This window comes from Elephantulus edwardii, unplaced genomic scaffold (assembly GCF_000299155.1).
Source record: "Elephantulus edwardii isolate Elephantulus edwardi_28Jun2011 unplaced genomic scaffold, EleEdw1.0 scaffold00304, whole genome shotgun sequence".
NCBI lineage: Eukaryota > Metazoa > Chordata > Mammalia > Macroscelidea > Macroscelididae > Elephantulus > Elephantulus edwardii.
This window is the reverse complement of record NW_006400054.1, coordinates 1,446,415-1,463,711: the sequence shown is the minus strand read 5'-3', so window position 1 is coordinate 1,463,711 and position 17,297 is coordinate 1,446,415. Positions and strand designations below refer to the sequence as shown.

The 17,297-nt window shown below is 46.9% G+C and overlaps 1 protein-coding gene across 1 annotated transcript in view; it reads right to left on the bottom strand.

Moving 5' to 3' along the window:
• PTPN11 (protein tyrosine phosphatase, non-receptor type 11) overlaps positions 1 to 17,297 on the bottom strand; it is an 87,657-nt gene that overhangs the window by 61,363 nt on the left and 8,997 nt on the right. The window contains exon 2 of the mRNA XM_006900980.1: positions 4,625 to 4,747. Coding sequence (XP_006901042.1) covers positions 4,625 to 4,747 — 123 coding nt within the window. The remainder of the gene's footprint in view (positions 1 to 4,624; positions 4,748 to 17,297) is intronic.

Here is a 17,297-nt window from a genome sequence, read left to right as displayed (position 1 = left end):
ATATATATATTATATGGCTTCATTTGTATGAAATTCCAATATAAACAAAACTAATTTGCAGGATAAGAAACTAAAAGAGTGGTTACTTCTGGAGGAAGAGAGATTGGAAAGGGAGTTTTCTAGGCTGATGGAAATGAAATGTGCTATATTTTGATCAGGGTGTGGGTTACATAAACACAGTCATCAAAAGTTATCTCACTGCCCGCTTGAGGTACTGTATGTAATTTTACCTTCAAAAATAATTTTCAAGCCACATCTAATTGACAGAGCACAGTTGGCTAACGTGTTATCCAACTGAGTTTACATCATTCTCACCACAAAATGTTTCAAACTTGACATTTTCATTTTCCTAAGGAGTGTGGTTACACGTTTCAATTGCTTGACTTGCTAAATCCATTGCAAGGGCACCTGTCCCCTCTTCTGTGGGCCTCAAGGTGTGTGGCACCCCAAAATGGAAACCACCAACCTGTATTTATTTTTAGCTTTACCCTGAGCATTTCTAATGAAGCCTCTGGGAAATATATTTACACCTAAGATTAGGGGTATGGAAACCAAGGACAAATAGAAACACTGTCCCATGTTCCTGACAATATTTACTTCTAATTCTTAGTGGAAGGAGCCAGGGGAACAGTGGTCAAGCACTCAGCTGTTTATCAGAAAGCCAGCAGCCACTTGGCAGGGCAAGGATGAGGGCGTGTGCTTCCCCAGATTACAGCCTTGGTCAGCAGGGACGGGAAGGGAGAGGGGGCAGTAAAAAGGAACAGATCACAGGGACGGAGCTAGGTGAAGAGAGCTCTGGTGGCTTAGGGGTGAGGAACCGTGCTGCCAATACAAAGGTACACAGTTCAAATCCACCAACTGCTCTGTGGGAGAAAAGTGGGCAATCTCCTCCCATGTGACTAACTTCCTCTGAAAACCCACTGGAGGGTCAGCCATGGGTCAGTTCTGACTCCATGGTGCAAAACAACAGCAACAAGCTGGGTGAAGGGAAAAGCATTAGACAATGAGGACTTGATCACATACTATCATGAATTAATTGTAGTGAATATTATAAAACAAAATGTGTACGAAAGACTGAGTGAAAAATCATGTAATTTGTAGAGTTTTACTCAGCTTACAATAGAATAAAATTTTGGGGGGGAAAAAGAGGATAGAAACATGGAAGCAAAAAACCAAAAGTGATTAATACAGCCTATGGGGCAGCTCTGTCCCACGGCTCTGCCCTGTCTCATAGCTCTGCTCTGTCCTATTTCTCCTCTGTATCCTATAGCTCTGCCCTGTCCTATTCCTCTGCCCTGTCCTATTTCTCGGCCGTGTCCTAGAGCTCTGCTCTGTCCTGCAGCACGGAATGAACTTGACGGCTCTGGGTTCATTCTTGGTGACAACCTCTCTGAAGCAGTGGAGGAAAAGGGCCCTCAGATCACAGTCTTCTCTGGCTAAACAGGACTTTACTTAATACCTGGACCTCAATACATAATACAAAAACATATTTCAGGCATCATCGAGATCGACAGAGAGCAACAAACAAGGACCTCAGAAACACAATACTCCGTGAAGATGCAAAACACAGAATTATGATATACTTGGTGTACACCATGCACATAAATTAAAGATCACCACACCCAGAGTCAATCCTTCGCCACCTTTCTCTCTGATTGCTGTGGATTCGGAACTGACTACTCCACTGAGGACGGCAGATGAGGCCACATAGAACTAGAGAAAAATGTGAAACAGAAACCCCAAGCCCGGAGCTTTACAAAGACTCCGCCCACTCCTCGCAGCCAAAAGCTAATGACACTCTCAGGAAAGTGACTCAAGCCAAAGAGGGAATTCCCAAGTCCCAGAGGGGCCCCAGAGCCTGAAGGACATGTCTGACTTATCACTGTCTTTAAAATAATAGTAATAATAAAAGGACATGCATAACACACTTTAATTCTAGTGAGTGAACATAAAAGGACTAGGACAGAAGAGAGTCAGTTCCTAGGAAAAGTCTCCTCCCCTCGTTCACAGAGCCAGTAACTCACTAGTAGTCACTGCCAGAAACAAAAAAGGAAAACCTATTGTCAGGAGTGGACTTGAAGTCAAAGCGAGTGGCCTTGTAGGGCAGACAAGAACTGCCCCTTGGGGCCTCCAAGGCTGTCATCTTTATGGACATGGACTGCCATGGGTGGTTTCAACCCAAAAAATCTTTCCATCCTGTGTAGTCTTTTAAAGGGGAGGGTGTTTGGGGTTTTTTTCAGAGCTTGCATAATGTTCCATTGTGTGGATATATCATAGTTTTTCTATCCATTTGAAAAAGGAGGACTACAAAACATAGATGAGCCTGAGAGATGTTATGATGAGTGAAATATCTCAGCCACCAAAGGACAAATACTGCATAAGACCACTGTTATAAAACTAGGACAGACACAGGGCAGAGGCAACGGGGGAGGGCAGGAAAAGAAAGGAAAGACAGTAAGCACTGCACTGGAGCAGAAAGGAAGGACTCTCTGAAAGGAATGGGGATTAGATGTCACATGTATGACAATTCACCACGTGGAACAAGACACATAATGCAAAGGGAACTGGGGGCAGGGGAGGGAGGAAAATGTGTGTCCACCACTGAGCCACCAGAGCTCTGCTTTCCTGCCACACTCACTCCTGGGGAAAATGTGAAAAGCCTAAATCAGACCCGTGTCCACCAGCAGGAGACTGGAGAGACTGTGGCAACGCACACACTGCTCTCAGGCTGAACCCTCCCTGCTGTCAGGTGGGATCAGCTCAGAGCTGACCAGGCAGCAGGTTTCCTGAGGCTGTAAACCCTGTGGAGGACACCGTCCCTCTTCCACCTGCAGAGCAGCGGGTGGATTCGAACCCCTGTCTTTGGCTTGGTAGTGAAACTCCTTACCCCACTAGGTCATCAGAGCTCCATACTGTACTAGCCATTGAAATTAATAATATAAAGTTCCAATTTTGGGGTGGTTTTTTTTTAAAAAAAAAAAAAGCAAGTTGCAGAATGAGAGCAACTTTCTAAAACCACACTAACTGACCTGGTGTGGTCTGAGAGCACAGAAATGGCGACCAAGCATGAAAGCGCGCTCAGGAAGGGTGCTTGCCAACCCCCCGGGGCGGTTTCCTCTGTCAACTGGGGGGCGGGGGGCGACTGGGACAGGGCACGGGAACAAGGGGGACCACAACTTCCTCTTGAAGAAAGAAAAGTGATGCCAAAAAAAAAAAACTCTTAAAAATATCTTTTTCCCACTAAGAAACAGGCAGAAGTTGTAACTTGGAGATGAAAAAAGGTTAGTGTTGCAATTGGGACAATGAGCAGCATTAACATCAGAGAACTGAAGGTGAGACGACCGTCTAAATGTCCCGTAGTTTGGTACTTAACTATTTACCTCAAAATTAAGCCAAAGTGACAAGGAAAATGCAGAGACCCACATTCGAGAGGGATGAAAACTGGACACAGCATTGGTGGGCTCAAGAATCCCAAGAGAATGGGAGAAAAATGTAGAACAGAACCTCAACTCCCCAAAGAACAGTAACAGAATATGGACACAGTGGACCGAGGGAGACCAGAGAACATTGAGGACCCGCCCTGCTGAGATCCTCTTCCAATCCGGCCTCAGCAAGTTCATACCAGATTAATTCACCAAGTCATATCACCCGTAAGTACCGAATAGGGGCCAAAAGGGTCAACAGTGACTTCAGGATTAACGTGAGGATGTGAGAGGGCAGGGAAATTAGATGAATGGAAAACGGAAGTAGCAAAATGAAAAAGCAGAAAAAAGCCCACAGCGCCCCTCCAGGTGTCATCCATGTCCCTCCAGGCGTTACCCGCACCCCTCTAGGCATCCCCCACACCCTTCCGGGCATGCCAGTGTGGGCACTTGCAGGCCAGTGTGGAGCGCAGATGGCGGACATGGTGGGGGTGCTCGTGCATCGTGGAGTGTAGCCAATGCCACTAGACAACTTGTGTAGAAACTGTCAAATGTGACCCTAAACTGTTACATAAAACGTCAGTAAAAACATAATTAAAAAAAAAACAAACCCCCACACAACATACCCACATGGGGGTGACTCCAGCTTTGTGTTGTCTCAGTAGAAGAAAAATGCCCACCATCCACCACGACCAACTATCCACCATGTTATAATGAGCAGAGACCACCAGCTGTTCTCTTGTCCACAGGCTCTCGGCCTCCACGTCAGTGATGTTGAGGGTCAGTAAAGAAGTGCAGGTCAGAGAAAGAGAGGAAGGTCCTCCTTGAGAAGGAATGACACAGTGTCTGTTACAGCAGCCTCGGGCATGTTGGAGATCGTGTGGACGATGCAGGAGAGGCAAGGCCTTGAACTGCCCTCACAGGTCACCTGGAGCTGGAGTCGACTCAATGGCACCTAACAGCAATCCACCATCCCGTCCCTTCTACCAAGTTCCCTCCGGGCCCCTCGCTCTCAGTCTACGACTCCCTAAACTCCAGCAGCAAGCCGAGTCCCGCCTGACCCGGGGCTGGCGCTGGTGTGGCCTCACCGCAGCGTGGTAGACAGGCCTCCAGCCTTGGCACACGACCAGCCATTGAGCACGTTGGATTTCGCCATTTCCCACCTGGCAGACGCTCCCGGGGCTCTGTTGCTTCCAACTTACCTCACCGAGAGTGTGAAGTCTCCAGGGTTGCTTTTGCTGGGTCGGGCCAAAAAACTGCCATCAACTCCTCTTGTCAACAGAAGGTTTTCTGCCTCCACGCCAGTGATGTTGGGGTGAAACCATCTGGGGAGACAGAAAGAGAGAGAGGGGAGTGAAAACTGGACGCCTTTGTCAGCATGACCTCCTGGAGCTGACAGGACACAACCCGACACTCGCCCTGGCCCTGTCGATCCCCCTCACTGGTGGCACGGTCAATTAGGCACTTGGATACTAACCAAAAGGTCAGAGGCTGGAACTCAACAGCCACTTGGGAGGTGAAAAATCTGGCCATTTGCTTCTATAAAGAGGGCAGCCTTAGAGACCCAAACGCTGTCCCTCAGGGCCGCAGAGTCAGAACTGACCCCATGGCACTGCGTGTCTGGAGAAGTTTAACGTGACCACACCCCAGCAACAATGAGCACACCTAACACACCTGCGTCTCTGCACTAGACTAGAACCTGGGATCCATGACAAAAACGGCTGACTGCGGGCATGGAGCAGGAAAAGAGGCTGGTGCTGATGCTGTTGTTGTTGTCTGCTGTTTAGTCATAAGTGACTCATAGCTGACCCTCCAGCTTATTTTCAGAGGCTGTAAAATCACACAGGAAGAGCCTGGCCACCTTTCTCCTGTGGAGCGGCTGGTGGGTTTGAACCATTCACCTTTCTTTAGGATGACTTCAGTGCCACTCCTCACCACGAGACCACCAGCGCTCTCTCATCTAAAAGACGACCAGAGGGACCATTGTGCTGGATTAAGTTCCACTAACAATGAAGAAATGTCAAAAGAAGACTGGAAGTGGCTAGAAGGGTTTCCTCCAGTCAAACTGGGTGCAATTTGAACCCCACAATAAACAATGACTAACACGGAATAAAACAGAAAACTAAGTCTCTGGTGGCATAGTTGGGGTCGTGCTGCTAACCTAAAGATGCCCAGTTTGAGCCCACCAGCAGCTCCAAGGAAATAAGCAGTCTCCTCTCCTTGTGATTTCAGCTTTGGAAAACATACCAGGAGCAGCTGGTGGTTTTTTTTGGTTTTTTTTTTTCTTCAGCTGGTGGGTTTGAACCACTGACCTTCCTGTTAGAAGGCCAACATATAACCCACTATGCCACCAGAGTTCCTTCTATCTTGGCAAGTTAGACAAGAATCAACAAATGGATGCTTAAAGTAGTGGTGGCAACTTTGGGGAGGTGGAGGACAGTTACAAAGATTCAAGGTATTTTCTCACAAAATGTTTATTAATTCTCACAAAATCTGTTAATATGTTAGTAAAAAAAAAAAACAAACAACTACCGAGCTTTAAGGGTCCCTAGTAGCAAAGTGCACTTGTTAGGGTGCTAATGACATCCACTCCTCAAAAAAAGGGCAAGCCATCCCCTCCGGGCAGGTCAGAAATCCCATGGACAGCCACGGTGAGCTGGACGTGACTGGAAAGCACAGTGGGGTTTGGGTTAATTACCTTTACATTAGAGAAATCTGACAGCTCTGTGGCTTAGTGGGGAGAAGCTGTGCTGACAACCCAAAGACACACAGTTCGAATCCACTGAGGGAGAAAGTTGGGCAATCTCCTCCCGCACCATGTACAATCTCTGAAAAAGCCCACTGGAGGGTCAGCTATGAGCCGGTTCTGACCCGGTGACACAGAACATCACGTTCCGCAGGAGATAAAGTTAAAATCAATAGTAGCAGGCTAAATTGACATCTTGTGCTTCCTGATAACATACAATGGATGAGAACGGTGCCATTTCTATGAAAGTCTTACCAAAAATGCTTTATTTAACGCTAGTGACTAAGATCATCAGAAAAATTCAAGTTGACTGATATGATACAAAAGAGCTGGCCTGTCATTGTCAAAAGCCATGAAGCTGCACTGCAATCCCAGAAGTACATGGTTCGAATCCACCAGATACCCTGCTGGAGATGGAGGGGCAATTTCTTCCTGTACCGGTCAGATCCCGATTTGACGGTACACACACACAAAATAGTAACATTTAAAAAAATTTTTTTAAAAAAGCCATGAAGGGGGTGGGGAGGAGACGGGGAGTTGAACTGTCTCTATTACCGGCCATTAATAAAGTATAATCATGCAAAAAATGATGCTGAATTAGATCATGAGTCAAAAAGAAAGAGAGTGGGGTTTTGTTTGTGTAGTTTTCTGTTATACAGGACACTACTAAAACGAGTCAGAAGCTTCTAAGGATGAGATGGCAGTACGTTAGCAATGAACGGTTCTGGTGCGCCCACTGTGGTTCGGATGTAGGTGAGGGTCCCCGTTTCTAGGAACGACACACTCAAGCGTGTATTCACATGGACATGAATGAGCCCTTGCAATGCCAATGTTTAAGCGCTCGGCTTCTAAGCAAAGGTTGAGAGTTCAAATCTACATGAGGCTCCATGGACAAAAGGCCTGACAATCGGGTTCTGTAAAGCTTACAGCCGAGGAACTGCTGTGGGACAGTTCTGTTCCACCTTATGGGTTCAGGGGAAAATCTTAAATCAGATTATCCTGGACCTTTAAATGCCCCCTATGAACATAATCAATGCCGAACCCCGAGTTCTGGCACCAACAATACAATGAACTTTAAACTGTGTTGGGCCAATTCAAGTATTTGACAACAGTGAGGCAGAGACAGAATGGAAGGATGACAAGCACTGATTGTGCAGGAAGGAAATGGAAAAAAAGAAAAAAAAATATATTTATACACACACACACACACACAGATGGAAACAAGAGGAAATGGAAATCTTTGACTAATTGTCTCCATGAACAACTGCTTTCTTTTGTCCTGAGACCAGAAGAACTGACTGGTGCCCAGCTACAACTGCTCAATATTTTGATTCAAAACTTAGGAAAGAATCAAAAGGGAGAAGAGCAGAGCGGAATCTCCAAGTCTCACGGAATCCAGATGACCTGGATCCCTGGGAACTAGACAAACCTTTGAAACCATCACCCCGAGATAATCTTTCAGATCTCAGATGGAAAATATCCCCTGAGCTCTCAATAACTGTTTAGCTTACTTCAAAAAAAGGTCTGTCCTGCTAAGTGTGCTTTTTTGTTAAGAGTTATCTGTACAGAATCAAAGAGAGGGAAACATCACAAAAAGATGAGAGATGAGCCATAAACAAATTGCAACAATCATTTTTTTTAATATTAAAAAGAAAAAGTCTTAAAGACATACAAGGAAAAAAAAGAACCACAAATGGCAGGAGGTTTATATTGGGGGGGGGAACAGCTCTGAGAGGGAGGGTGACAAAGGTCGCATAACTTGAAGAGCGTGACCCCCATTCCTGAACTGTTTCATGTAGAAACTGGGGAGCTGGTTGTGTGTTTTCCCGTGTCTACTCGCAACAAAAGCAAAATCCATCAATCATAATGTGGTTTCAGAGATAACAAAGACACCATTCTCCTCCAGACAGCTCCCTGGAGAAATGGCCAAGTCCAGCGCCAGGACGGTAAACTAGGGAGGACTGAAAATGCAAATGCAGTGGGCTGCACGGTAACCCAGCCAGGAGCCCCTGACCACACAGTCCCAGGGCACCCCTCGGCCCCACTGAGGGCCACTCAGGGACCAGGCAAACGGGTCGCATATGTGTGTATGTGTCTGTCTGTCTGTCTGTCTCTCTCTCTCTCTCTCTGCTTCAGCCATCATCACTGCAAAATGGAGACGGCAGATCTTACTACACAGGTGTGTTTTCAGAATAAACTGAGCTCGTGGTCTCGCACTTTTTCCTGCCAAGTCTAGACTGAAGGGCAGAGCCTCAGTCAATAGAGGTGCGATAGGCGGGTCAGAGACTGTGAGAAGAGCGATTCAAGGTGGCCTGAGGGACCCCCACGGTGGTCTCTTCCCACCGCTGAGCTGGAACCTACAGACTGGGTTTCTCAGGCTCTCAGCTGCGAGAACACTGGCCGTCTTTCGCCACAGAGACGATGCTGGATTTGAACCCCAGGGAGGCTCAGCTTTTGGGTCTGCAGCACCAATCTCTACAGCCTGTGCTACTAGAGGTCCCTTATCCATGTCCAGTAAACTGTAAAATCTGTCCCACAGGCGGACGGGCCTTTGTTGCTATTTTCACCAAAAATATTTAAAAAAAAAAAGCAGAACAAACTATAGGCACTGCTGTCGAGTCAATTGTGACTCATGGCAACCCTCTCACTGGATTTCTGAGGCTCAAAGTCATAACAGGAACAGACTGCCTCACCTTTCTCCTCACGAACAGCTGGTGGATTCAAACTGCCAATCTTTTGATTAGCAGCCCAATACAATACACTATACAGTCAGAGTGCTTTAAAAAAAAAAAGGAAGAAATTTCATTAAATTCATTCATTCAGCAAAGGTATCTCACAGCCAAGGATGCAGGCACAGGGTGCAGAGATTAACAAAACCACCCGTTGCCAAAACCACCCAAGCCATCGACTATCAGAGGCTTTATCTTTATAGGAAATAAAGCTTTAAGGGAGGAAACTGCTCATTTTTGTCCCTCAGAGCAGATGGTGGTCCCTCCTTTATAACAAGAGGAAACACAAACTAAAGACACAGCAAGTGAAGAAATACCGCGTGTGCTGGTGCCGCATGCCGTGCAGAGGGCTGGGGCGGGCTCAGGGTGAGGCGAGCACTGGGCACACAGGGTGACGGAGCAGGGACTCGGTGACAGCTGATCGGAGACCGGGAACAAGGGAGGCCAACAGCCAGCTGAGCAAAGGAGGGCAGCGAGGTCGAGGGCACCCGCTGGGGCCAGGTTTGGTGTGCTCCAGGCATACATGGGGTGGGGGGAGCCAGGCCAGCGAGGCAACACGGGAATGTCACCAGGTCGCATAAGGGCCTCAGAGGACAAAGGAAGATCTTTTTTTTTTTTGACAAAGGAAGATCTTACAGCTGTTCTTTTTATTTCTGTTTGTTTAATAAGTGATCAGGGATTGGAGGCAGAGGAGCCGCATACCCTGACATATTTTCACATGACCCTTCGGGTTACTGTTGAAGGAACAAGGATAGCGGAACTGGGTGGCAAGCAAGCTGCAGTGATAATCGAAGGCCAGGGATGGTGGCGCATGGACCGGCAGGAGTGGTTAGAGGTGGTCTTCCTATGGGAAAGGTGGTCGGTTAGCACTGTCAAGTCAATTCCCACTCACGTGACGAGCAGCACGGCCTCACGGGGCTTTCCGGGCTGAAATCCTCACAGGACAGAGTCCCGGTGGTACAGAGGTAAGGAGCTCTGCTGTCAACCCAAAGGCAAGGGCCTCGAATCCACCTGCTGCTATGAGGGAGAAAGATGCACAACCTCCTCCCACGTGACTTACTGCTCTGGAAACTCACAGAAGGGTCAGCTATGAGCCCACAGTAACAACCTCGCCGGGCCTTACCTCCCAGGGAACCTGGGCAAGTTCATGTCACCACTGTTTCAGTTAGCAGCTGAATGCTTTAACCACTGTCCTACCAGGACTCCTATTTGTAAGATTCCACAGGATTCCCTAATGGATTATATACGGGATGGGAGAAAGAGAGAGGAGAAAGAATGGATCCAAGATTTTTAACTTAGGCAACAAGAAAGCTGGAAATGCAAAAATGTTAGGTGTTAGGGCCTCATGGTGACCCTATGGACAGCAGATCAAAGCTGTGCCCCCTCCTGAGCCATCGCGACCAATGGCTGCCGGACTGAATCCACTGCTGCAAGCTCAGGCAGGGAGGGAGGAGAAAATCAAGTCTTTGGTCCGGTGCATGTGGAATCAGAAACGTCTCCTAGTCACTAAGTACTAAGTGTTACACAGGGTCAGAAGCACAGCCACAGCAACAAATGAGCACTTGCTGTGCTCAAAAGCAATCAGAAAAGACAAGAGTCCGGATGCCTTATGGCAGCAAATTCCTGCTGCTTATTGTAACTGAAATCTCTTTTTCATTTCTCTTCGAGCAGCTGCTTTAGCACTTCGAGTGAAGCTAACTGGTTCTGATCAACCAACTGCCCTAGAGGAGGGGGAAATACGAAAGTCAGAAGGCTCACATCCCAAGGATAAAATGCTGGTTAGTCCTTTCCTCCTGGTGGGAGCCTGTCAAAGATCAAGGGGGAGTTTCCCCCCAGCGAAGCCTCAGCTTCCATGTGTTTGATACTATCTCCCCAGCAGCTCAGGCTTTTGTAGTCAGTATGGTTACTTCAACTACTCTGTTCAAAAACAAAAGCAGCTTGCCTGTAGCATCTCTAAGCTATAGTTTCCGCATGGGCAACTCAACTATGCCAACCTAAACCAAACCCACTGCCATCCAGTCTACCCAACTCACAGAGACCCAAAGGGCTCAAACAGAACTGCCCCGTGGAGTCTCCAAGGCTGCAACCTTCAGACAGCCACATCTTTCTCTCCTGAGAAGTGAGGGATTTCAAGTCGCCAAAAGCACTCAAAAGCTCAGGCCACTGTATTACCAAGGCTCCCCTCCCACACCACCAAAAAAAAAGAGTGATAGGAAATCAGAAGGCTCCCAGCTATTTAGAACTTTTCAAGCATAAGGGGAAAGCTCACATTAGCCCTTGATTTTTTTTGTCTACATACAGAATCGAATTAAAATGTCAAATCTCTTTTGCTTTGGGCTGTAAAACAATTACGTCAAGTCGATGTGATAGCAAGACGGGTTTAGGTTCATGGTGATTTGAAGTTCTGAGTGGTGATTATGCCTTGAGCCAAGAAAGGCAAAGGAGACAGAGAATGTCGATTAACATATAACAAACGCAGGAATGGAAACCAAACTCTTTGAAAATACAGGATTTATGGTTTTAAAACCAAGGACAGCACCCAGTGATAAAAAAAGGCTGGGGATCACCGGCAGAAAGAGCAAAGCCTTGTGAATAAGGACAGCGACTCCAATGCCCCATTCCACTCCTGGCTGTGCACAACCTGGGCTAATTCCTAAATTTCACTGTTAACTCATTCACAGAAAGAAAAAAAAGAGTATCAGTCTCACAGGATGTTGTCATTATGTGTCATGGACTCAGAACTGGCCTATAGCTGACCTCTAGGACCTTTTCAGAGGCAGTTAATTATTGCACAGGAGGAGACAGCTCATCTTCTCTGGAGCACCTGGTGGATTTGAACTACCTGCCAGTGGGATGGCAGCACAATTCCTTACTCATGAGGCTACCAGAGCGCCTACACAGAATTGTTAACGAGATAAAATAAGTCAGTGTTTCTGGACTCCTAAGTCGTCATGGGCAATTACACTTGCTTAAACCTACAGCTCCCCACATGGCCCCCAAAAAGCAGTATTCTATACTGAATAGAAAGAACAGAAAGGCGATGTCCAGACTTACTGATTATCTACAAGTGAAAGGAAACACCAAAACCCAGAGAGATTGTGTACCCTCCGCACAAGCCCTCATAAAAAAAGTGCTCTGAAAAACCTTTATGAGCCAGGGCTTCCCAAGAACTACATCGTGCAGGAGAGCAGAGGGGAGCCAGTGAGAAGCCGACAGCTTCTCTACATCCACCCCCAGAAGTCCACTCTAAGTACAGAAATGAATACGGAAAACCCTGAATGCCTCTCACTTCTAGGGTTGCTGAGGAAGAGTGACATTGGCTTATAAAACATGACTGCTGGTCCCAACTACAGCAACTTTGGGTGAATGCTTGCCGAATGTCAGTGTGCAGAATTCAAGCTTTTAGTCACTTTATTTCATCACTTTTTTATACTTTTTTTTTTTTCCGGGCCTACAGGAGCCATAGCCATGGTAGCCAAAGTGGTCTAACGAGCTTTTTCTTTTTCAACACTTATTTCTAAAAGAAATGTTCTAAAGCAATTCTGCATCCAGATGGGCCTCCCGGCGACCAGGTATCTTCACCTGAGAACAGATTAAAGGAATAATACTCACCAATAGTAACCTGTGTGTGCCAACCCTGGGGGAAAAGGCCCATCAGTGGCTCCCACCATAAGTGAGGGTGGGTAAATGCCACCTACACCCATTAAGTAGATGAGGAGCGAGAGATAAAGTCGGGCAGGTGGGCCTCCTCGTCTCATTTCACTAAGGAAACCATCTGATTGCATTATAACTTGTAATTATAACTATCATATTATCAAGAGTGAACAAACAGGTAAGAGGGATGTTTACCAAGGAACCTTGGTAACCAGCATTTTGTACAGAGCCTAGACAGAGCAAAGGCTTAATAAGCATTAGTTATCACTTCTGTTCTCACCATCATCACTCGTTATTACTGTAAAAGACAGGCAAGCGAGATACTGCTTCTGCATAATTACAGTGGTTGCGGATAGACCATGTGACATATATAATTTATGGTATGCTGCCTTTTCAGAAATTTCCATGTGTCCCAGGGGCTGACTATTATGGCAAATAGCGTATCATTAAAACCCACCCCACCCCACTGCCGTCTGACTCATGGGGGGCCTACTACCAGGTTCCCAAGGCTGTAAATCTTCCCTGGAGGAGACTTGCCCATCTTTTGCCCAAGAAGCAGCTGGTGGATTTGAACCACTGACCTTCTGGCTCACAGCCCACATCATCAGAATGTGCAATGTCTATTCCATGACCCATCTACTGGAGCTTCAGTATAGTTGATTTCTTTTTCATGAGCTCTTTGATCAAAAAGCTTTTTGTAAGTTATCCCAGTTACATTTTTAACTAAGTCTGTCTTCAGTCACTGATGGTTTTCATCTGCAGCACCTGTAGTCACCAATAAGCAGCAAACCAAAAACTGCCCCTGCTGCCATTGGGGCAATTCTTATGCAAAGTGACCCTCTGTGACACAGCTGTAAATCGCAGCAAGAGACTGTCCATTTTCCTCCCACCCAGTGGGGCTCGTGGATTCAAACCAACAATCTGGTAGCTTATAGGACACCTCCAAACCACCACCACCAACTCTTTGCCATCAAGTCAGAACAACCCATAGCTGACCCTCCTGCAAGTTTTCAGACTGCAAGGGATGAGACTGCCCATCTTTCTCCTGGGCGGCAGCTGGAGGATTCAAACCACGTGCCCTTGGCTTGGCTGCGCAGCTCCTCACCACTCGGCCACCCGAGCTCCCCTCCAACTGGCCAGGGCTCCAGTAATAAGCAAACACAGGAGCTCAAAATCACTGCCAGCTCTCCATTGGGATCACCAGGCTGTAAACAGCAAGGGAGATCACCCATCCTTCTCCTTTGCTTGCATTGAAAGCAGCGGTGAATTCAGCCCCTGACTGGATGGAATACTGGGGAGTCTTGATTTGTAGAGTTGATCTCAAGGACAATTACTCTCTCACTCTGCTGAGACAATCCCGACTCAGAGTGACCCTGTGAGACAGAGCAGAACTGCCCCACTGGATTTCTCAGGCCATGACTCTTCACAAGAACACGCTGCCTCTTCTTGCTCCTGTGGAGAAGCTGGAGGGTTCAGATCCCCAGCCTTCTGATGATGGTTGTTGTTGAGTACCATCTATGGGAACTGACCCAGAGCTGACCCTCCAGTGGGTTTTCAGAAGCAGGAAACTGTAAAAGAAGAGAATTCCCACCCTTCTCCCGCGGAGCAGCTGGTGGGCTCCAACTACGTGCCTTTGGGATTGCAGCGCAGCTTCTTACCATTAGGACACCAGAGATCCCTAAATATCTAACCCACTCCATGCCCAGGGCTTCTAGCAAGGATTATAAACACTTAAAAGGTTCCCAGACTATAAATTTTATAGACTGTAACTATGTAACCCACTCCATGACCATGGCTCCTTGTTAAGAATTAGAAACACTTTTTTTTTTAATTTTTTTATTATTATTATTATTATTATTATTATTATTATTATTATTATTGTGTGAGTGTACCGTCAAATCAGATCTGACTGGTACAGGAGGAGATTGTCCCTCCTTCCCCAGCAGAGCATCTGGTGGATTCGAACCGTGAGCCTCTGGGATTGTAGTTGCAGCTCCTTGCCACTAGGCCATCAGAGCTCCCTTTTTTTTTTCTTAAGGATTATAAACACCTATAAAGGTTCCCAAAGCTGTAAACCTTTACAGACATAGGCGGCTTTGTCCTTCTCAGGGGCAGCAGCTGGTGGACTGGAACCAGCTGCCCTTTTGGTTAGCAGACAAACTCCTTAACTACAGTGCCATCAAAGCTCCTTCACGCACAAGCTTCAAATCAAAGCCTATCCAGGCTTCAGCACCTCCTGCCTGGGGGCCCAGTGACCCGGTGGGCTTCCGGAAAGAAAAGGCAGGATCCTTATCTGCAAAAGAGTTTACGGAGCCCCTGCTAGAAACCGAAATCCCTCAGCAGTGAATGCAAATTCTGCAAAGGCGCTGTAGCTCTCTGAGGTCACCAACTTATTTATGTCAAGTGAGTTTAATTTAAAAAAAAATGCTGATGAACGAAAAGAAAAATGCAGTGAAGCTGATTCTTTGGCTCCATCGAAGGATCGCCTTCCCCCAGCGGTGTGGGGAACTTGCCAAGCAGGCAGGTCATTTCAGGAACTTACTGTCAAGGCTGCTTATTCTAAAAAGGGATTTATCCAGGGACACCCCCCCACCCAAGTCTAATTTGAGTTTCTTGCAGAAGCTTTCTTACAGGGTGATACTGGGTCTTTCTGACCTGCTCCTTCGGGGAATCAATACCTCTATTCTTGGAGAGGAAGTTTCTAGCTTGGGACTTTTTGCCGATTGCAAGAATGTTCCTCTCTTCTGATTAAATTTTCATATTCCAGAGGAAAAGTAGAAGTTATGAGCAGAGACAGTCAGCGGGGACAAGACCTGGAAACAGCAGAAGGCTAGGGGGATGCTGTCAAGGCAGCTTTTAAAGTGGCAGTGGACGGCTCCCGCTAGCCATCACTATCTTCTCGTGGTGTCTCAGGGGTCAGCGTCTCTGTTCTAATGACCAGGCAACCCAGGGAAATGGCTGTCACCTCCTTCTAGAGTCCCTCTCACCGCCCGTGGGTCCTCCTGCCTTCTCCCTGCACGGCAGCGGGCAGGATTGGTCCTTTTAAACAGATTGGCGCATGCTCCTACCCTAAGCTCATCCTTCTGTGGGTTGGCTTGGTTCTTAAAATCCAATCTTGGGTCCACAAACACAGAGGGGCTAGTGTTTCCTAGACCCCCTCCCCTCCTCGTGCTCCCTGTGGTCCTTCAGACCCTCCGAGAACTTTCCTACACGCTGTTTCCTAAAACTGAGAACATTTGGCACCTAGAACTGTGCCTGGCACACAGCAGACCCTTAATGTGCAGCTCCTGAATGGACAGACCAATGTTTCATTAGGGTGAGCCAAAAGGAAGGTACAGCCTTGGATCTACAGGCTATGGCTTTAAATTTCTTTTTTCAAATAATAAATGTCATTTCTTTTTCTCACAATTTAAGAAATGTGAACATTTTATAATTCAGCCACAGCCTTTACTTCCAAGTAACTTCTTCACTGGCTCTCAATTCTCCTTTCAAATAACATGCTCTAGTTCCAAAAGGCAGTTTTCCATTGTTCCTTCTGTCTAGATAACATCCAACCAAAAGTCCTACAGGGACGAGCAAATGAATCCAGTGGCCATGTACTATGTTAAGTAAATTTACGATTGCTGCGTGTGTGTATGTAAACATATATAAAGGTACCCTAGTAGCACAGTATGTTACATGCTGGTCCTCTAACCCAAAGGTCAGTGGTTTGAATCCACCAGCTGCTTGGAAGGATGATGCCATCTGTTCCTGTACAGATTTACAACTTTGGGAACTTGCTAGAGGGTCACTGAGTCAAAACTGACTCGACAACAATGGGTCTGGCCCTTCTGGTTATACACACAGATGGACACGTGTATCCATACGCTGAGAGAGCGTGCAGAGGCAAGCGAGGGAAAGCAGCGGCTCCTTCCTAGGACTCTCACCGTCCGTGTGTGAGGGCCTGGTTCAATTCCCAGCCAAGGCACTTCAAGAGAAGCTACCACCCTGACGCCAGCAGAGGCTGTGCACGAGTCCAATGCTGAACAGATTCCAGCAAAGCTTCCGAATTCAAACAGACCAGGAAGAAAAGCCTGGGGATTTACTTGGGGGTGGGGGGGTGGGGGGATCAGTCCATGGAAACCCTACAGATCATGCGGGTTTCATACTGTAGTGCACGAGGTCACCATGACTCGGGGTCAACTCACTGCTGTTAAGTGCGTCAAGTCACGTATGTCTCATAGCAACTCTATGAACAGCAGAGCTGAATCCTGACCTGTCCTGTGCCACCTTCATCATCTCTGACGCACTAACAAATACACACGCATCTACAAACACACAGAAAGAGAGCGAGAAAGAGACTTCTGTACCGATCAATTTCACTTAAGTCCTGCCTTTATCAGACTCCTCTGATTCCCCCACCAACAAACAGTGTGCACAAAATCACCTTCTATGCGGTTATTCTCTCTGTTTACACGAATGGCTGAGGGGGCCGTCTATGTGATTTTCAACCAAGCTCAATTTCTTTTCTCACTCTTGAAGGTTTGTTTTCAACCAGGACAAAAATGTTTTCTCTAAGGCCCTACAGAGTAGTCTTTTGCATTCTGTTGTCCTAATGGTGCTGTTTTCAGGCTTGTACTCATGGACTGGGGGTGGTGTGGTTATCAGATCTCCTCAACGCGACTAATAACCCCTGCCCACCCCATGAGTAGAGATGAGAACCTTTTTGAATATAAAAGAAAAAAAAATCTACCAAAAACATTTGAT